Genomic DNA, 22,651 nt, shown 5'->3' on the forward strand with positions numbered 1-22,651 from the left:
GGAGAGTGTAATAATAATAATAAATTCACAATCTTATTTCCATCATTTGTCTATATAAAGGGATTGAAAATTTTTAGTTGTTGAATAAAATCTCATATGTGTCAGTTTTATTTACATAATGCTGATTCTGTTTTATGACAAACACTTTTTTTTGTATGTTTACATATGGTATTCGCCAAGATAAAAGGCATGTATAGCTGTGGAAGTGGTGCTTGCATCATCTGCACTAGGCTGCCCAAAGATAGACTTAAATTTAAGTCTCGTCACCAACTGAAGGAACTTTTTTAAGTCTTTCTTTGGCCGCTTCCCAAGTTAGTTGATCTCTGGCATGGGCATGCAGGTTTCTCATCCCATAAACTCAAGAAAATCGGCCATAGAAACCACATTATTTCAGACAGTAACACATACCAGGAGATTTCAGCACTTGTTTGCCACTTATAATTAGTGATAGTAATAAGCCAGCTATCTCTGATTGGCTACTGGTGGAGATTGAACAGCCCCACTCAGTCTCCAAAAGCAACATTCAGGTTAAAAAGCATCAGCTGATTATTATTATTATTATTTAATAATAAATATCACATCGATTGGAGAATGATGCTCATTACAAATACCTCCTTTGTCTATAATCACTGATTTTGTCATAATGGGATATGCCCACATCATTTTATTTTACAGAACACTAAGTCATACTGCAAGGTAACTTTAAAACGCAGCAGATATTAAGTTATTTCTCATACAGTGACAAAATATACGGAAATTTTTTTCTAAATTTGATTCTAACCTGCCGCCAGTCCTACTATATCGCTGTCCTTCTCCATCCAACAAAGCACTAATAGTTATTTGTGTAAATAAATCATTGAAATAAAACCATAGGATTTTATTTTATTGAGACTTTTTATGATACCCAAAATTTTCAACATTTATGATGACAGAGAGGAAATTGCTTTTTTCCAAAAGTGATTCAGGACATTAGAAGCAAAAACATAAAGAAAAAAAGGTATTCTGTACTTGCTTCGGCAGTACATATTCTAATTTTAGTATACATACTAAGAAGATTAGCATGATCCCTGTGCAAGGATGACATGCAAAATTGTGAAGCGTTCCACATTTTGACCTGGCTTTTCAATGAAAGTTGGGCTACAAGAAAGGTACCCAAGATATGGAAGGAAGGTAAGATAGTGCCATTGCATAAGGGCAATAGCAGACTAGAAGTGTCTAATTATAGGTAAGTTTGTATGTCATCATTAGTTGTTAAGGTATTGGAGAAATTAGTGAGGGACCATATACAGCGTTGGGCAGATGAGGATAATGGTATCTGTAAGAATCAACATGGATTTGTTAAGGGGGTGCTCTTGCTTTAGTAATATGATTGTCTATAACCAAGTAACAAGAGTGATTGATGAGGGAAAGGCATTTCATAGGGTGCCACATGATAAGCTGATACTTAATTTGCAGCACATGGGTTTTGATGTAGGATTAGTCAGCTGGATTCAGGATCGGCTGTCTGATAGGTATCAGAGAGTTATATATGGTGGGGCAATATCAAGGAGGAAGAAAGTTACAAGTGAGGTTCTGCAGGCTAAGTACTGGGACCTGTATTGTTTAACTTTTATATCAATGACATTGTGAATGGATTGCAAAGGGATATTCAGTTGTTTGCAGATGATGTGGCAGTCCTGCAAGAGGATTTGAATAAACTAAACAGATGGGCAAATGAATGGGGGTGTCAGTTTAATGCAGCAAAATGTAAAGTCTAGAAGTTTGGGATACATCAATGGGAGGCTGCATACTCAATTGGAGGAGCTTTACTGGAGGAAGTAGGGGTGACAAGAGATCTGGGGATGATGATTCATAGAAAGCTGAAATTCGGAGAGCATATTACAAAGGTAGTGAAGGTAACCAGAAGACTGCTGCAAAATTGAGAAGGACGCTGACCTGCAGAGATAAAAGAGTTATCATTCCGTTATATAAGACCCTGATCAGACCAAACTTAGACTATTGTTCTCTCATTTGGTCCCTAGGATTTGAAGGGGATAAATTAACTGTGGAAAGGGTACAGATGCAAATAACAAAGATGGTTTCAGGACTGTACAATGTTAGTTATGAGGATCTGCTGAGGGAATGTGGACTGCAGAATTTGGTGGATAGAAAAAGGAGAGATGATATGATTGAGAGGTGGTTACAGGGTTGATACTGGGGAATTCTTTCACTTGGTGGAACAGCGGGAAGGAGTGATGACAAGGGGCCATCCCTGGAAGTTGCAAAAGGAAGCTGTGAGCAAGAGGGTGGTTGAGCCGTGGAATGCATTGCCTGAATGGTGAGAGCAAGAACCGTCAATGAGTTCAAGGAGTGGTATGATAGACTTTGTTTCCTAGGAAGGACCTCTCACAATGAGTCTCTTGACTCTAGTAAGGCCTGAATAATAATAATAATAATAATAAATTGCTTATATCACTTATAAAATGCATGATTTTTTTCCTTCACAGACCAATAAACACTAATTCATGAGTAGTTACATATTTGCTTCAACAGGGTTAAAATTAACCACAGGAATAAACACGACTATAATATATTAAGGATTGTGGTAGAGTACCCCAAGTATCTTACAAGCAAGATATTTGCCTAACTAGTGAGCCAGCACAGACTTTTTTTTATAACATAGAACAAAAGGAAGTGAGGACCATACTTCTGTGGATAGGGAACATGTCTTCAGGTTTTTAAATGTGATCTAAATCTACACTTCATCAGAAGAGTAAACTTTAAAAAGAAATGTAGTGATTGAGCTACACAATAAGTAAATTAATGGAAGACATAATCATTATTTGAAAAGTGACTAATGTTAGAGTGCTCACAACTCATTTTGTATTATGATGGCTTAGCTACAGAAAAGAGTGTCTGAGATCTGTACAATTCATGTTTTTGATGAAAGATGACCAAACCTGGTGTAGATTCACACCTTGCTTCTTAATGCATACACATAAACTCCTACCATCACTGGTACACTGAAAAACAGGGTTTTTCAGCTTTCTTATATAGGAGAAACAGAATGCACAATTCCTACCAGAAAAAAGGAACATAAACAACAACACATTAAATGTAATAACTATGGTGAAGCTCGCCTTTCTGATCATGCCCTGAACACTTTACATAGAATTGACTGAAAAAGCACTTGTCATTTACATCACACTAAAACGTGGTATGAACATAAATATATGGAGGCTTGTGAAATTCTTCTCAACTTAACAATAATGATGGTCTAAAAATCCCAAGATTATGGAAGGCACATAACCTTTCTCCCTAAGAATTAATTACAATAAATAGGACTATAGGTAATCCAGGATCTTAAATCTACCATATTTTTTGATAGATAACGTGCACCCCCAACATTTTCATCAATCCTTTTGATGTATAGATAATACGCATGTGCCAACTAGCGGTAGAGTTAGGTAGCTTGAAGTGGCAGAAGTAGCAAAAAAGAAAAGGAATCATGAAACTAGTAGATTGTTCAGTGTTGGAGAAAGTAGTGTTCGTGAATGGCGAAAGGCTGAAACAGTCCTGAAATGTTTACATACGAGGAAATGTGCTATATGGTTTAGAAGGTGTTTGTGGCCAACCATAGAAAAAAAAAAATGTTTGATTGGGTTTAGTGAAAGAGCTAAAGGTATGAGAATATCTACTGTCCGTGTGTTGCAGGAATCAAAAAGAATTGCCCAAAACGATAATATAAGGGATTTCAAGGCCTACCCATCTTTGGTTTTGGGATTTATGAAGATAAACAATTTAAGTGTGCACTCCTCCACTAGTGTTGGACAAAATTAAGCAAAAGTAGCTAAATTTCATTTGCTTCTGAGAGAAAACTTGTGTGGGGTTGATGCTTGTCACTTTGGGAATATGGATGAGGTTCCCGTAAGTTTTGACATGCCTAGTTCTAGGACTGTGAATCTGAAAGGAGCAAAAGAGGTTTCAGATGCTACAACAGGGCATGAAAGGTCTAACTTTACTGTGGTTCTCTGCGTAACTGCAGATGGTTCCAAACTGCTAATAAATGGGGATTTTCAAAAGAAAGACTGTTCCAAAAGGTTGTGATTCCAAAGATATTATTGTTACTGCTAATGATAAAGGTTTGATAAATTCCGAGGTTATGAAATTTTGGTTGGAGAATGTGTGGCGAAAGAGAAAAATGGCATTTTTCAACCCAAAATCTTTGTTAGTGTTGGATTCGTGTAGGGCACACACGGCAGCAGAAGTTAAAACAATTGTAAGCATTCCAAATTGGCCATCATTCCAGGTGGTTTAACAAAAAAAACTCCAACCCCTTGATCCTGCAGTAAATAAACCATTCAGAGACAATTTGCAGGCTAAGTGGAAAGATTGGATGATGAATGGCATCCATATTGGATTTAAATAGTGTAATGTTCAATAAATATTAAGTAATACTTCTACCTTAGTTTTGTTATTACATTTGATTTATCTCTCATACCTTTCAAATGTATACCGCGCATGTTCATTTTTTAACGAATTTAGACTTTTTTTTTTGTATAGATAACACGCGTGCGCGTTATCTATCGAAAAATACGGTAATATAACAATTCTCATGTTAAATTAGGACATCATTTTTGATGTAGTTATTTTAATTTAATTTAATTTAATTTAATCTAATTTTTTCACTAGATGGCCAGGAGAATAACCGTTGATCAAATCATTGTCTCTTTATCATACTGTGTGAAATGTAATATAGCTTGTCTCTGTGTATATATATATATATATATATATATATATATATATATATATATATGTGTGTGTGTGTGTGTATACTCCAGATGATGACCTTAATATGAAGGTCAAAATGTCGGGAAATTAAAATCATTATTTCTAACGCAGTTGAAAAATCCATAATTTGTCTAAAATAAAATAGGTTTAAAACCTTTTATACGTGGAATTATTAAGAAAAATTTAATAAATAAATAAAATAAAATTATAGATTTATTACTTAATTTAACATTGAGTTTCTTTCCATTACAGAAAGCTGAAACTCTATGAAGAACAGGTAAGTGTTTATTAGTTTTAATTAATCCTGATGATATCAGGCAATATAATTCTTTGAATAACTATTTTAAAAATTATATTTAATTCCCTCTTTCATTATTATTGTAAAGAAAATAATAAAAGAAAGCAACATAAATGGAAGTAATAAGAGCAAAAAACCTGTACTATAAAATATCAATATTAACAGATAAAAATGGAAAATTAACAAATATAAGAAGAACAGTCACATTCCCTAATATGGAAATTTTATTTTAGCACAATCATTCAAATTGACTGGAGTTATATCCTTGTATTTCATCATCATAACACTAATTATGGGTATAAACCATATTGGTCTGTTCTGGTCTCATTATCCATCCAATATCCTTTTTTGAAGTCTGCCCTGCCTTCCAATTGGCTTATATTTTAGCATTTGTTTAGGATGTTGGCCATTCAGTTTATTTAATCCATTTTTGTTTATAATTGTTTAGTTTTTCTTCTATTGATTTTGTTTTTAGTTCTTTTAAAATGTCTTTGTTTCTTTTTTGATCTAATAATGTGTATTTTGCAGTTCTTCTCATAAATCTCATTTCACTGGTTTTTATTCTTTGTTTATCTCGTTTGTTTATTCCTTGTATATTTGTCCATGTCAAACACAATCCAAGTCTACTATTTATAGTGCTGCTATAACTACAGAGGTATTACTTTGCTATCAACCACAGTTAAAATCTACAATAGGATGATAATACTCAATAGAATAGAATCTTATTTAACACCACTTTTAAGGAAAAAAACCAAGCTGGATTTCTAAAGAAAACGCTGTACAATAGAACAGATGCATTGCATCAGAAGAATCATAGAGGGTTCACATGATAATAACTTACCACTCATTTTAACCTTTATAGACTTAAAAAAAAAAAAAAGCCTTTGATTCCATTAATAGAGAAGCAATGTTTAAAATACTCAGCTTCTATGGTCTACTCTCAAAAATCATACAAGCAATCTCAGTATACCTTATAAAGATTATAATGCTACAGTAATCTTTAAAAACGAAACATCTGAATCCTTTCCAGTGACAACAGGAGTCCTGCTAGCACCTTATTTGTTCTTGGTATGCTTACTACATCTTCCAGACTTTCAACACAGAAGATCTTGGTTGTACCATTAGCATCCACCCACACCATGCAAAAAATACCTGATCTTAGCTTTGTTGACAACAGTGTGCTCATTGATACAGAACTAACAAATGCACAAAAATATCTCAGTCTACTAGAGGCACAGGCTAAACTTATTGGTCTGCAGATCAACATCCAAAAGTCCAAAGTATTCTCAATAGGTTATGAAAACTTTACACTTCATATCAGCAGTAAATCCTTAGAGTAAAGGACCTTCAGTATTTTGGATCGTACATCAGCAATACAAAAAAATGACAATAGAAAACAAACAGCTAGCTCTAGTCTTCCATAACAAACTCCACCACATCTGTAAATTATCATTAAAGACAAAATGAAGACTATATCATGCAGCCAGTAGATCCATCTTCTTGTATGGCACTCATGCCTGGACAATAAGCATCAGATGTTTAAAATACTCAGCTTCAGATCACTACAGATCTAATTAACTCCTTTGGAACTACGTATCTCAGCTTCATCCTTGGATACAATTGGATGGACTGTGTCACTAACTCTACTGTGGCTAAACAAGATCTATCTGGCTAAACAAGAACCACTTGTCAATATAGTCAAGTTGTAGAAAAAACTACAACTCAGAAGGCTTGGACATCAACTCAGACATCCTGAAGTCTCACCCTTTTTGGAATCCCTCATCCTGTACAAACCAGAAGATGGCAATTGCCGTAGAGGAAGACCATGCAAACAATTTTGGCAATATATCTGTGAAATCATCAATAGACTGAACTTTTAAAACTCAATCTCACATCTACCAGTTAGTTCAAGATAGAGAGATTTGGAAGACCATAATTTGCAATTTTAATTTTTAATGTAAATCTCTTTTCCCTTTTCACATTGTATCATATTGTGAATAAACTATGATGATTGTACTCAACAACTACAGTTCAGTTTAACTATTCTAACTGTTCTGCCACATCACAAGAAGAGGCAGAATGTGTATATCTGTCAGATCTGACATTTCATGCTATAGAATACAACCTTTTTCTCGTCTCTATATGGTCTTCTTTGGCTCAAGATTTCCTTGCCCTATCTCTAAAAGTTGATTTTATTCAATCTAATACCCAAAGAAAGGAAGCCAGAAGGAGGAATGAGTCATGTTATTCTGAAAGAAAGAATCTGTTTCTGCCTTTCAGTGTTTACATCTCATTCAAGGTAAACGCAGATAGCTCAATATGGGACTCGATTCTGATTGGTAATATAATTATTTTATGTCAGTAATAATCCAACAGTAATTGTTCTTTAATTAACTGAAATATTGGATAATCCTCTTGATCTTCACATCACTTTGTGACTTTTTTTTTTTTTTTATAGAGTTGCTTCTTGGCAACTGCAACCATAATTTGCCCACATTTCATTTTCAAAGATTAGCCTTCTCCCAGTCAATCTCATCCTCATGTCCAATGGTACTACAGTACCAAGTAGGATGACCTAAATTTCTGTCTCTTCCATGGTCAGGTTGCTATTTCATTGATAAAAATCATCAGGATTATTTCAATTATTTGTTAATCCCTGAATCACACTTGTTGGACAATCAGCAATAAAATCAAGAAGTAGTCCAATATAAAAAATTCATCTCAGCTTAAATGTCTCATATCAAAAACCCTTTACACTAAAAATCGTCAAGAAACCCAAAACGGAATATGTAAGCACCAAATTCAAAAAACTTCCATCATTCTCAAATGGCAGTCAAGCCTATTCCTTGTAAAATTGAGGGAACCAGCTGCCTTTTCACCTAAAGGGAAAAGCTGACCTCTTGCATCTGTCTTCTTCTCCAATAGAGCAACTATGGTAAAGTGACTGAAGGGAGTCTCTGAGAGGGATCGTCTAAGTAGACTGCCCTCTTCAGTATTCTTCAAGAATTCTTAGGGAGACTTTGGGAGCACAACTCCAAATGTGATAACAATATTCTAAGGTTAGTCAGATCTGAGACAAAGTTAGGTGTACAGAAGAGAGGTATTGAATGAAAAAAGGCAGAAGAGGTTATTGATGTAATATGTTTGTACCAGCACAAGCTGGATGTGACACTCAACCCAAAAAGAGAAAAATCATCTTGAAAGGATATTGGAACATTATCAAAATGTAATGGGAGTGGCATAGGACCTTTCTTGCAGGTAATAAGACTGGGAGCCTGAGTTTTTTTAATAGCATTGAAATTCACTAAGTTGCCTTAAAATATCAGTAGTTACGTGAGTTGATTATAGAAGATCTTAAGGTTTCAATCATATATAAGACACAGGCCAGAAGAGTGACTAGTGTGGTAAGGAAAGCAAAATTGGAATATGAGAGGAGATTGGCCCTAAGATCCAAAGAAAATCCTAGGGAATTTTTTAGCTATGTGGCCAGTAAGAGGAGAAATGACTGTGGAAGAATGATATTGTGGGATAAAAATGGGAATAGAGTGACTGATGCAGAGGACATAGTGGAATTGTTCAATGAACACTTTATTGGAGTATTTCATCCTAGAGGAGTCAGTTTTAATGCTAGAGGGATAGGACGTACGAGGTCTGGGGGTACAGGAGGAGAGTGTTTCGGATACTGAGTACTCTGGATGTCAGTAAAGCTGTGGGACTGGATGGTATTTCGCCACGAGTTTTGAGAGAATGTGCTAGGGAATTGACAGTACCTTTAACGTGGCTTTTCAATGAAAGTCTGGCTTTGGCAAAGGTGCCCAGGGAATGGAAGGAAGGTAAGATAGTGCCATTGCATAAGGGTGGTAACAGACTAGAAGTGTAATTATAGGCCAGTCTGTGTGTCATCAGTAGTTGTTAAGATCTTGGAGAAAGTAGTGAGGGACCGTGTACAGCATTGGGCAGATGAGGGTAATGTTATCTGTGAGAATCAACATGGATTTGTGAAAGGACGCTCTTGTTTTAGCAATATGCTAGCCTTTTATAATAAAGTTACAAGAACATTAGATGAGGGAAAGGCATATACTGCAATTTTCTTAGACTTGGCGAAGGCATTTGACAGGGTGCCACATGATAAGCTGATATTTAAGTTGCAGCACATGGGTCTGGATGTCAGATTGGTCAACTGGATTCAGGATTGGCTGTCTGATAGGTATCAGAGAGTTGTGTATGGTGGAGCAGTTTCCAGGAGGCAGAGGGTTACAAGTGGGGTCCCACAGGGCTCGGTACTAGGACCTATATTGTTTAACCTTTATATCAATGACATAGCCAGTGGATTGCAGGGGGATATTCAGTTGTTTGCGGATGATGCGAAGCTGGGAAGGATTATTAGTAATAGTGCAGATGTGGTAGCCCTGCAAGAGGATTTAAATAAGCTAGATAGATGGGCAAATGAATGGGGGTGTCAGTTTAATGCAGCAAAATGTAAGGTCTTGAGGTTTGGGAAACATCGATGGGATGCTGCATACTCTATGGGAGGAGTTATACTGGAGGAAGTAGGGGAGACAAGAGATCTGGGGTTGATGATTGATAGAAACCTGAAGTTTAGGGGACATATTGCAAAGGTGGTGAAGGTAACACAGAGGATTGCTGCTATTATGAGAAGGACACTGACCTGCAGAGATAAAAGGGTTATCATTCCGTTGTATAAGTCTCTGATCAGACCACACTTGGCCTATTGTTCTCAGATTTGGTCCCCAGGATTTGAAGGGGATAAATTGACTGTGGAAAGGATACAAAGACGGATGACAAAGATGGTTTCAGGACTGTACAAGGATAGTTATGAGGATCGGCTGAGAGAATGTGGACTGCAGAGTTTGGTGGATAGAAGAAGGAGAGGTGATATGATTGAGACTTTTAAACTGTTGAGAGGTGGTTACAGGGTTGACACTGGGGAGTTCTTTCGCTTGGTTGATCAGCGGGAAGGAGTGATGACAAGAGGCCATCCCTGGAAGTTACGAAAGGAAACTGTGTGCAAGAGGGTAAGGAGTGGTTTCTTTGTGTGGAGGGTGGTTGAGCCGTGGAATGCATTGCCTGATGGAGTGGTGGGAGCGAGAACGGTCAGTGAGTTTAAAGAGTGGTATGATAAACTTTGTGTTTCTCAGGGGGGGACCTCCCCTCGATGAGTCTTGACAGACTTTATGTCTTAGGAAGGACCTCCCTCGATGAGTCTTTCGACTCCTTGGAGGCCTGAATAATAATAATAATAATAATTAAATACTACATGGTTTGTAGTTTTCAGAAAAACCATGAAAAGGGTGTTGAAGTCAGAGAGAAGGTCACTGATGTAAAGAAAATAGGGCATAGGTGAGAGAACCTGAGTATTCAAGCATTGATAAAGAAATCTGATGAGAGAAAGCATCAATAACCCAATAAACAACTAGAAATCAAATCAAAAACTGCAAGAGGAGGGAGGGGGAGACAACATATAAGATGGTAGTAAAGGAGGCCTTGATGCCACCCACAATCAAATGCATTTGAAATATTGAGAGTTACTAAGTGTTTTTTTTTTTTTTTTTACAAATCTTTCCATGGCTTGTGTCCAAAGGTGGGTAAGGTTAGTCAGCAGGTCTGTTGTAGAACAAGAATGGTGGAATCCATATTGGAGATTGCTAATTAAGTAGTAATCGCCAATTGATATTAAAGTGAAATAGATGTTGAATGTTGGTGCTGGTAGAATGGCCTCAAACACAAAGGGAATATTATGTTTATACACAAATGTAAGGAGTATTTGAAACAAGAGAGCTGAGTTTGTTGCATTGATTGAATCAGTATGCCCAAACATAATTAGAATAAGTGAAACTTGGTTGTCCGAGAAGGATGTGATATCATAAATAATAGTGAAAAGAGGGGGGGGGGGTGCTGTTAATGATTGCAGAGGAATTGTGTCTGCAAAGCGTGGAAGTGGATAATGCATGCACAGATTTTGAATCTGTGTGATGTGAAATTAAATAAACAGGTTAGTATATCTTATAGGATGTTGTTATAGGCCAGGGAATGCAGAGATACCGATTGTGAAATGTTCAGGCAAATTACTTGAGTATGTAAAAAGAAGGTGATCCTGATGGGCAACTTTAATTACAGGAATATAGAATGGAAGGAGGAGATAGTGTATGGGAACAAGGAGAATGAGTTTGTTGAATTTCTGAGAGATAAGTATCTTAAGCAACTGGAGGCTTTAATATTTTGGATTTGGTAATAACTTCACTAGATGTAATTGTTAATGAGGTGTTTACACTGCTGCTGGTTGATGAGAGTGATCATGAGGTGCATGTTGGGAAGTGATGAAACAAGAAAAGATTACTGCCAAATATAGATATATGTGAAAGTATAAAGCTGGTGATTATATGAAGCTCTGTAGTCAATTAGCATCAGTGCGTTGAGTAGATGAGCTGAGCAGAAAAGATGTCGACAATGCATGGAAACTCGCAAGGAAGTATCTCACAAAAGCAATGTATAACTGCATACCAAGGATTAAGTGAGTAAATAGGGTAGAAGTGAAATAGATAAATAGTGAACTCAGGCAAGGTGAGCTGGAAAAGAAACTGCTATGAAGGAGGTACAAGACAACTGGTGTTGAATGGATCCATTAAGGCTAGAAAGGTGCAGCATGAGAGGAGATTGGCTGGTCCAGGCTTAGGTTAACTCAAGGGAATTTTTTCTATATATATGACAAGCAAGAGAAAGAATAGTTATGGCAGCAGAATAACAACTACGAAAGATATAGTGGAATTACTGAACGAGCATTTTATCAGTGTATATCATACTAGTGTAAATGATGCCATGTAATATATAGAAGGGAGGCAAGTATAAGGAGAACTGGAAATGAAAGAATCAGAGGTGCATCAGTGTTGGTTGGGTTAGATGTTAATAAGTCTGTGGCAATGGATGACATATCACCATGTATTCTTAAGGAATGTGCACCACAGTTGACTATGCCCTTGACCTGGTTATTTAATCAAAGTCTTGCAGTGGGCAGGCTCCAAAGGAGTGGAAAGAAGACAAAATAGTACCACTCCACTAGCATGGTTCTAGGACAGAAGTCTTCAATTATAGATCAGTCTCTATAACTGGAGTTGTGGTCAAGGTGTTGGAGAGATTGGTTAGGAATAGAATACAGGATCGGGTTGATGGACAAAGCATTCTTTATGATAGCATGTATTTGTAAAGGGTAGGTCTTGTTTCAGAGGTTGGGAATAGATAGTATATTGGAGAATGGCTCTCTGAGTGATACCAGCAGGTTGTGTAACCAGTGGTGTGCCCTTGCTATTTAACTTGTTTGTAAATGATAATCTGTGGACTGACTGGGAATCTTCGGTTGTTTGCTGATGATGCAAAGTTGGGAAGAATTATAAGTAGCACTGTTGATGTTAATTTCCTTCAGGAAGATTTAAACAGACTTTTCCTTGGACAAAGAAGTGGGGCTGTAGTTTTAATATCAATAAGTGCAAAGGTGTTGCATTTTGGAGTGCAGAAATATAAGGCTGTGTATTATATGAATGGTGCCATATTGCAGGAAGTTAGAAGTTTATTTTTCACTTGGTTAGACTATAATAAATTTAGTTTAATACTTTAGCCAAGTGTAAGAAAATAAAGTTTGCACCTGAAGTCTTCAGGACTGAGGCAACTCGTAGTAAAGGTGGACCAAGCTCTCATCATTCCTTGTCTCAGTATCTCCCGTAATGCAAAGCACATCTCCTTGCGGACACGTATGATTATATGCATTAAGGGAAGGGCCACTACCCAGACTGGTTTCGACCTTTATCGAGGTCTCGTCAGTGGGAGCCAGACCCAGAATTGGTGATACTAAGGCAGAAGCAATGGAGAGGTCATATTTACTTATATGAGTTGCCAAAAGGTGGTACACCTTTTGGCAACTCATAAGAGTGATAAGGATTTTAAGATTCAATATAATAAATATGCTGTTAGTTGAATGAACCTCTCATGATGTGTCTGCTGAATCCATGGAGGGTGTGATAATAATAATAATGATCTGAATATTTGGTTTGATGTATCAAAGGCTTCCCTTATATGTTTGATACTGTAAAGATGTCCCCCTTTATCGCAAATATTCAGTTAATGAATCTTTATGAAAAAGGCATTGTCATGAATACTGCTCCAACAAAGTAATCACCATTATTTCTCCACTGTTTTATAAGCATGTAAAAAAAAAAATAATAATAATAATAAGCAGTCAGTTGTCAACATCTGCTGGAAATTTATTCCATATGCTTCTATTCTTTCAAAGAGCCTTTTTTTTTTCACATTTTTCTTTGAGGAGCTATGGCCTCCAGCTGCTCATGAAATATACATTTTTTTTCCCCCTTCTTATCCAACTGCAAAACCTAGCACCTAAAGAAAACTTTATAAGGTATCTTTATATGGGCTTTTTTCAATTCAAGGTGAGTTAGCCGATTTCATATGGAGGTAGCAGAGTTTTCCATCCCATGTACAGGTGATTCAACCCTAATACACATGCAATTTGCAGACAAACAATACTTCTGGTAGATGATGTTGCATATAGTTATGGTGTAGAATGTAAACAGTACTATTATGTGTGGATAGAGGTTAAGTAGTGTAGATATTGGATTGTATAGTGGAGTGTACCTTCTGTGAGTCCTTGGAGGTGTTACAATAATAATTTCCTTAAAGACATTAATATAAAACTTAGCTAATATCTCTAAGAATTAAGTTCTTCAAGGTTCTGCTATATTCAAAATTTTATAAATAATTAGTTAACTTTTTTATTTTATTCAGGAACTAAGCATGAGTGTGGCTCCTGACCATGAAAACATTGTTACTACAGAAGCAGATGTAGCTGCTATAAATTTTGGTGATGATACTGAAAGTGCTGTTTATGCTACTTTAAGAAAGAGTACAGTGGGAAGTATCAGAGGAAGCCAGATGGGAGTATTACTTCAGAATGGAAGAAATGAATATGCAACACTAAATGAAAGATCTAGCATTAGTGGTAACACCAGTACCTTTAGAAGACAAAGAGAGCCAATAGCAGAGGTGAGTTTACTCTTTAAAAAAAATTCAGTATACACCACTCATTAACAAATTTTTATAATAACATTAAGTTTCACTTCTGATTCAGAAATATAAAGACCCTTTCCTATAATTATACAAGAAAATTCATATTGTATTAGATTATTGTACACTTTACATAGAGTAAATTACTGCAACAAACTACCAGAAAGTCTTAGCCAAATCTCTATAGCAAACTTTTTTTGACAGTATGTGCCAAATTTGATAATAAAGTTAATGGGAAAAAAATTTGTTGCATGCTATGGAAATTCTAAACTGCAAATTACTATTATTTTCAAATATATTAACTGTAACATTTCATTACAAAAGATTAAAAAACCACTTTTTTAAATATTGTATTGTAAAGAACAAACATACATAGGCCAAGCTTGGCTATTTTAGAGAAGCATTCTAGACATAACTTCTTACAGCATTTAGTCTGTAAAAAATTGTTTAATTTTCAAAATGGTATTTGAGTTTTGTACTCAAAAATATAAAATATGATCCAAACAACAGTATTTATGAGAAGAGTGACCACTTTGCCTGTTATGTGAATTACAATGATATTCATAACAGAACCTCGTATCACTACAGTCTGTAATGCATCATCAGAATTCAAAGCTACAGGCATTGTCAAGTGTATCAGAACTTGAAGAATTTTTAACATGTGCTGTGCACTAAGTTGTATTATGATGCAAACCATATCTGTGGTCTCTATTCTTTGATTAAGTTTAACTTAAATCAAGTTTAATGTTCTAATTTCTATCTTATTCCATATAAACTTATTTAAGTTGACTCCCACCATGCTCATTTTGCTTACTCTGTTGTCAATATTTCCATATTAAATTTATCATCACTGCAAAAATTCAGCCAAAATAGTTGAAATGTTTTACTGTTTCCTTCAGGATGCAGCTGATGTTTTCAATGTACCTGCCTAATTCGATAGCCTGTTCTTTTTATTGCTAATTTTCATGCTAAATTTGTTCACAGCAGTCAATTCAGTTAGGGAATCCTGTAGGTTTGTACTGATTTTATTTATAAGTATAAAATCATCTTATAAAAGAAACAACTGAAACCAACACCTATTACAGATGTTTAATGTCACTTTGTCATAATGTGATTCATACAGTTGATGAATAAGAGTTGAGATAAATGTGCACTCTGGTCTTAGACCTGGTTTTACATAAAACCATCTTCTTCTAACCACTGACTTAGAACTTAAAATATTAACCATGCATTGCTTAATATAATTTCCCAGTTGAGCAAATAATTGTAGTGTTTGAGCATTCTCCCTCCCCCGATTACTTCAGTTTTGAAGGATAGATCCCTGTTATATTCCCATGATTTCTCAACTGTTTGTCTTAAAGTGAATGTCTGGTCTTGCCAGCCCCTATTTACACAGCTTGTTCTTCTCTATGCTTCTTTTCAAATATGCTTGCATTAATCATACTTGAAACACTTAGTAGGGAAATTCCTCTGTAATTCTCATATTCAATTTTATAAATGAGTGTTACGAGAGCTCAACTCTAATCATCTGGAATTCAACCTTCTGATCATGCTTTCTGAATGATGCAAATACAGTCACTGTATAACATTATACCTAAATATTTGAGCATTTCTGGTCAGATATCATTATTCCAGCTACCTATATGTTGCAGTTAGTTGTAGTTGGTGGAATGAGCAGTGGAGACAGAGTTGTAGAGCATGTATCCTCTCTTGATGAGTCTTTGGACTCCCTGGAGGTATGAAATAATAATAATATGCACATTTCAGATTTTTGATAGCCTTTTCCCATAAATATAGCAATATTTCTGGGGGAAAAATGTAACATAGCTTACTATAGTAAGCTATGTCATGTATAAAACTACTTAACCCCTCTAGCCTGACTTCTTGTGGTGGTGGTGGTGGGGGGGAGTAAGATTAATAATCAGTCGATCAGAATTTTATTATTTATGGCATCTAGTTAATTGGTTATTAATCTTACTTTTTTTTTTTGTAAAAAATTAATTTTATTTATTTTTACCACAAGAGGTAAAGCAGTTTTAGATGTAATGTAGCTGACTGTGGTATACTGTTAGTTGTATAACGTGGTCATGTGTATATAAATCAGGTGAATATTTCAGGGGTGCTAGGTGTGCGGTGCTCATTCACTGAATAGCAATATTTCTGCATTTATTCCCATTAATGACTTTGCGTGATTCCTAAAATTAAACACAATATGCTAATACTTCATTGCCCTCTCCATGAGAGCAATGAAGCATTAGTGCTTCATGAAGAGGGCACGTTTCAACATGTAAACATTGCATCACATTCGCATTAATAGTCTGGGTGTGCTTTCAAAATACATACAACTTTGAGCCTTTTGAAAAGATGTAAAGAGGGTGCAGCGAGTCAAATTCTTAGCATTCTAGTAGTTCTAAACCGCTCAGAATGAGGGGCTGGATGAGCTTAGAGACAATAGCACCTAGCAGCTGTGATTGGTTATTGTGTCAACCAATCCAATTCAATGTTGTCATTTGTCATGAGTTGCTGTTTTGGTTTTCTGAGTTTCATCTGTTTTGCGTACGTGAAGTGTGAACTGATATGGTAAGCAAGTTTTTATTTTTTTTATATAATATAGACAAGTTTTTAATATATAATTTTCCATAAATTTATAATTTTTCTCCATATTTACAATGGAAAACAGTGTTAACGATCTACTAAATATCCTGTTTTCTGCTGGAACTTTTGTGGATTGTATGGCTGTACTCAAAGAAGGTAAGCCTCATCCTCCTCTTCCAAATTTACAGAGCATGTACAAAGATGCAAAAACTGAATATATGAGACACTTCTCTATTTCACAATACAGTACAATAGAATGGTTAACTGGATGTGAAGTGCAGTCAAGACTTTTTTGTTGGCCTTGTTTATTATTCTCCAGAGAAAAAGGCATTTGGAATAAGCATGGATATTCTGACTGTAACCACTTAACAACAGCAGTGCAAAAACATGAGTGCTCCCAATCACATGTTCAATCATTTTTGAACCTTAAGATGTTTGGAAAACAAAGAATTCTGAACAACAAAGAAAAACTGAAGTTACACATCATAATGAACAGGAATGAAAAATAGAGACATTTTAAAAAGATTAATTGATGCTGTATGCTATTTGGCTAAGCAAGGGCTTCCTTTCAGAGGTCATGATGAGTTTGAAGATTCAGCTAATTGAAGAAATTATATAGAATTTTTAAATGACATCATACCTCCTCATGGAGGTATGATATCAATAAATAGTTATGACACAGATTATTGTATTATCTAAGCACTCTACATAACATGCAACTAAAGAAATATTAATAATGTCATTCTTATAATTATTTTTTTATATTTAGTTCACAAAAATTGTGTGTTGAAGAAAGAAAACATTGCAAATAAAATTTCATTTGAAAAGATCATGTCCTGTGAAGAATAAAATATTACTTGAAAGTTTGTTTTTTTTTCACTTGGTTATACTATAAATTAAAGGCACCAGGAAATTATATTCTTGGTTTCATCCTTTATCCAAGAGTAAAGTGTGAAGTAATTTAAAGACTGAACTACTTATACATAGAGGCTAATCACTTCACATGAATTGCCTTAGTATCCCATAATGCAATGCACACATCCTTACAGACATGCTATGCATTATGGGAAGGGCCACTATCCAAACCAGTTTCAGCCGTTATTAAGGTCTCATCAGTGGGAGCCAGATGCAGAAGTCATATTTCCATATACAAACAGCCAAAAGGTATCGCATCTCAGTACTAAAATACTCTGAATTAGACATAGATGTTGAAAGTTTCATTCACTTGCATATACTGTAAATTAAAGAGGACAAGAAATTATAATCTTGATTTCATTCTTTATTCAAGCGTAAGCAAACAAAGTTTGCATGCGAAGTAATGTCAAGACTGGGCTAAGAATTCAATATGCTTGATGGTTAATGGGAATAAGTGAACCTTGATTGTCTGAGGATGGTATAGTCAGTGATAAATATAGAAGGAAAGGAATGTGAAAAGAGGAGTACTGTTAATGCCTGCATAGGAATTGTGCCCACAAATTGTGAAAGATGATAGTATGTATATATATATATGTGCAGATTTTGAATCTGTGTGGTGTGAAACTGCAAGTAACAGACAAGTATATCTGATATGATGCTGTTATAATCCAAATGATTGTGAAATTTTTACATGCCCAATTGATTGGGCATGTAAGAAGAAGGTGATGCTGATGAGAGACTTTAATTACAGGAATAATGGAAGGGAGAAATAGTGTACAGGAACAAGGAGAGTGAGTTTACTGAATTTCAACTAGAGGTTTCAGAGTGATGGATTTGGGATAACTTCACAAGATGTAGTTGTTAATGAGGTATTAACACTGCTATTAGTTAGCGATCATGAGGTACTAATTTGAGAAATAGTGAAACTAGAAGAGGTTACTTCCAAAAAAAAAAAAAGGATATATATGTGGAATTATAAAGTGAGTGATAAATGAAAGCTCTGCAAGTAGCATAGATGTTGTTGTTGTTGTGTTGTCCTTTGAAGAGACTTAGATATTTCCATGTGCTCCTTGAATATAATAAATTTAGTTTAATCCTTTATCCAAGTGTGAGCAAACAAAGTTTGCGCCTGAAAGTATCTTCAGGACTGGGGTAAGGCGGTGCAACACTAGGGCGACTCCTTGCAAAGGTGGAGCAAGCTACTATATACTGAGATAGGAGTGATAGTAGCTTGCTCCACCACTTGCAAAGGTGGAGCAAGCTACTATATACTGAGATAGGAGTGATAGTATCTTGCTCCACCTTTGCAAGGAGTCGCCCTGGTGTTGCACCGCCTTACCCCAGTCCTGAAGATACTTTCAGGCGCAAACTTTGTTTGCTCACACTTGAATAAAAGATTAAACTAAATTTATTATATTCTAACCAAGTGAAAAATAAACTTTCAGCTCCTTGAACAGCTTTGGCAATGTCGATAATTTTGTTTCTATAGAGCCGTTGTTCAGGATTAGGATTTATTTCTTGCATGGCTGCTGCAATTGCTGGACAGATAAAGATGTGAGTGGGTGTCAGTTCAGTATTGGGGCAGTTGCAGTTTCTATATGTTCTCGTATCATCTGTATTGATATTCATTCATCTATAATGTCCTGTTCGTAGTCTTGCTATCATGGTGGAGGTCTTTCTGTCAGCATTGATTTTGGGAATTTGATGTTGTATCACTGATTTCAGTGGAATTAGTTTAGCTTTTGCTAATGCATGAGCATCAGCAAGAGTTATCATGCGAGTTTCTTGGTTGAGTTCTCTGGCCTCTTTTGCTAATTTATCAGCTGCTTCATTGTAATCGATGCCTACATGAGCAGGAATCCATTGTAAAATGCAACTTTTTCCTAAACGCTTTAGTTGATTTAAGAGTTTATGGATATCTTGTGCAAGTTTGGTATTGCCATTTTTGATTGCCTTCATAGCTGATCTTGAGTCACTGTAAATTATAATTCCCTCAGATTGTTGAGATGATGATAATTTTAAGTAGGCTTCAAGTGCTTTATTTATTGTGTAAAGTTTGCTGGTAAAATTGGAAGCGATTCTCCCAGATCCAACTTTTATTGAAAGTTTTTCACCTTTCAGGAGTAGAAGGAGAACACCAGCACCTCCATTAATCATATTGGTGTCTGACGATTCATCGGTATAACAAATAACCTGTTTGGAGGATGAAAGAAGGTTGATAGTATTTAGGCCTTTTTCTTTGAGCATTTCTTTTGGTTCGGTTTCAATTTATGGAGGTATTTGAAGGTAGAGGTTCTTTGTTTATGTGGGCATTTAGCTGATCAAGACCTATTTCTTTCCTGATATATATTGTAAAGTTGATGATCTATGAAGTCTGTATTTTTGATTCCAATGTTCATAAGTTTTTAGGGAGATATGATCGCTTTGGTAGCTTCTGATATTATTTATGAATTTTATGGTGGTAAATTTTCGTCTGTCCTCCAGTAGGTGAAGCCCACATTCCTATTGGGCTCTGATGTTGTTAGTGGATGAGACTGCACCAATGATAATCTTGGATGCTTTTGCTTGTAATTTGTCTCATTTTTTCTTTACCTATGTGGCTGAAGGTGACCAGATAGGTGCTGCATAATCTGCTCAATTTGTTCCACAAAGCCTTTTCAGTATATTTAATTTTTTTAGAGCTCTGTTGGAAGTGTTATAGATGTGTTGTGCAAAATGTAATTTGTGATCAAGCGTAATACTAAGGTATTTTGGATATGTGACTTTTTCAATTAGCATGTTGTTGATCATTACCTTTGGAACTAGCATAGATCAATACATCATAAGGCAGTATCTGATACAGACAATGTATAACTGCATACCAAGAGTGAGACAGACAAACAGCGAAATCAAGAAGTTGTGTTGGAAAAGAAAATGTTATGCAGTAGGTACAGTCTGTGGCAATCAGTTTCATGAGGAGTATGAAGTGCATGGTAAAGAAAGAAAAGGTGCAGTATGAAAGGAGATTGGTTTGTAATGCCAATGTTAATTCAAGAGAATTCTTTCACTAGCAAGCAAGAGGAAGGATATATTACAGGTTGATACTGGTGGATAGTCATTGCAGCAGAGTGACCTTTTCAAAGGATATAGTGGAATTATTGAATGTGCACCTTATCAGCATATATCATACTGGTGTAAATAATGTCGTGCAATATATAAAATGTATGCAAGCATTAGGAGAATTAGAAGTAAGACAGAGGTGTAACAGATGTTAATCGAGTTAGATGTTATTAAGGCTGTGGGAGTGGATGATATATCGGCACGTATTCTTAACGGATGTGCACAACAGTTAGCTATGCCTTTGACCCTGTGATTTAAGGGTGAGTAAATTTTGACAAAAATGCTCTATTAGCATACAGGTGAAAAAAATCACCCCAGCAGTCCCCAAGTTACAAATGAGATACGTTCCTGAGAACGTCTAAGTCAGATTTGTACGTAATAACTCGGATCCCTGATGAACAATGCATGTACAGTAATAATAATAATATCCCTGTGCTAGCATAAAGATGCTGTGCCAACAAACTGCTTACACCATGCGGGTTTGTTTACATGCGCAGAAGAAACTAGTTCCCAAATTATTTTATTAATTTAATTATCCTTATGGGGGCCTTGGAAGCCCATTCGTAAGACAGAACGCCGTAAGTTGTGTTGTCCATAACCCAGGGACTGCCTTTATATATATATAATCTTAAGCAAAAACTTCCAAATTTAAGTTAAAAATGCCAGCTTTCTACTCAGCGTATATACTAGTCTGCCAATACCTACAAAAAACATCAACGAATTCAAACAGGACAGTGTAGGGTTAAATGTAAAAACCTGTTTATGTACAGATAACTACGGAATATAACCTAATATTATACTTTAAACAACTTTCTTGGCTTTTAAAGCATCAATAATTGAGATACTAATATGCCTCATGATCCAAGTGGCATCTCTACATTTATGCTAAAAATGTGCTCCAGAATTAATACCAATCCTGTGCACTTATATAAGCTACCATATTCATTTAACATTTATCCAACAGGATGGAAACAAGATGAGACCATCTCCAAAAGGGTGGCAGTCTGCCTTTTTTGAAATTATGTGATCTAAATGCTGGATAAGATCATTAACAGTTAACTTCTTCACTACACTGAGGCTCATCCATTAATGATCACTAATACGGATTCTGCTACTAGTTTACCAACCTTTTGACACAAACCATAAAAAATTTAAGAGAAACTTTAGATATGGGGCAGGAAGAATCTAAAGCTTCTTCCTGTCCCATTTCTGACTGGGTAACTAGTTCTCTTTCTGGTAATTTAATGCATATCATGATGGATGATTTCTTTTTATTATATTTCTCTGAATGTCAGGGTAACTTAAGGCTCTGTAGTCTCACCCATATACTTCCTGTATATCAATAACCTTTGTTCACTGATCTCAAATTCTGTTCCATACTTTTTTTTGTTGATAACAAAAAAAAAGTGTACATTACACACCTCTTCTTGATGAAGGTGTTGTATTTTGAATATACTCAGCATGAATGGAAAAAGAAAAAAAATAAGATAGATAAAATAAAAAAGAAATTATTACTGCAGAAAAGCTATTCAAAAATTTTGCAAAAAAATTTATTTTACAAAAAAAAAAAAATAATAAATATAATAAAAATACTAGTATGGAGTGTGTTCATTTTGTTACAGCAGGGGACTGGGGAAAGAAGTGAAGCTTAAAAAGGTATTGTGGGGAGCAATTTTAAATGGAAAGCATTATTAGGAATAAACTTGAGGAAAGGCAAAAAATGCACAAAGGAATAAAGATGAAACTTATGAAAGTAAAGGATGTACTTCGATTGTGACTAAGAAGGCATAAGAAAATGAAAACATACTGCCCTGAAAGAAGGGAATATCCCTTTGGATGAAACACGTTTTCAAAAGTGACTTTTATATTTGAATCCCACTTACA

General features: G+C 35.5%; 1 protein-coding gene and 1 non-coding gene across 2 annotated transcripts in view; both read left to right on the forward strand.

Annotated features, from left to right (window-relative positions):
* Cad87A (cadherin 87A) overlaps positions 1-22,651 on the forward strand; it is a 1,045,423-nt gene that overhangs the window by 1,010,409 nt on the left and 12,363 nt on the right. Inside the window, exons 43-44 of the mRNA XM_090395555.1 lie at positions 5,023-5,047; positions 13,880-14,137. Coding sequence (XP_090251681.1) covers positions 5,023-5,047; positions 13,880-14,137 — 283 coding nt within the window. The remainder of the gene's footprint in view (positions 1-5,022; positions 5,048-13,879; positions 14,138-22,651) is intronic.
* Positions 1,005-1,112, forward strand: LOC150104449 (U6 spliceosomal RNA). Its single transcript, XR_016548643.1, has one exon. It is a non-coding gene; the product is annotated as a U6 spliceosomal RNA (small nuclear RNA).

This window comes from Typopeltis vanoorti, chromosome 7 (assembly GCF_054136105.1).
Source record: "Typopeltis vanoorti isolate ZY-2024b chromosome 7, IOZ_Tvanoo_1.0, whole genome shotgun sequence".
NCBI lineage: Eukaryota > Metazoa > Arthropoda > Arachnida > Uropygi > Thelyphonidae > Typopeltis > Typopeltis vanoorti.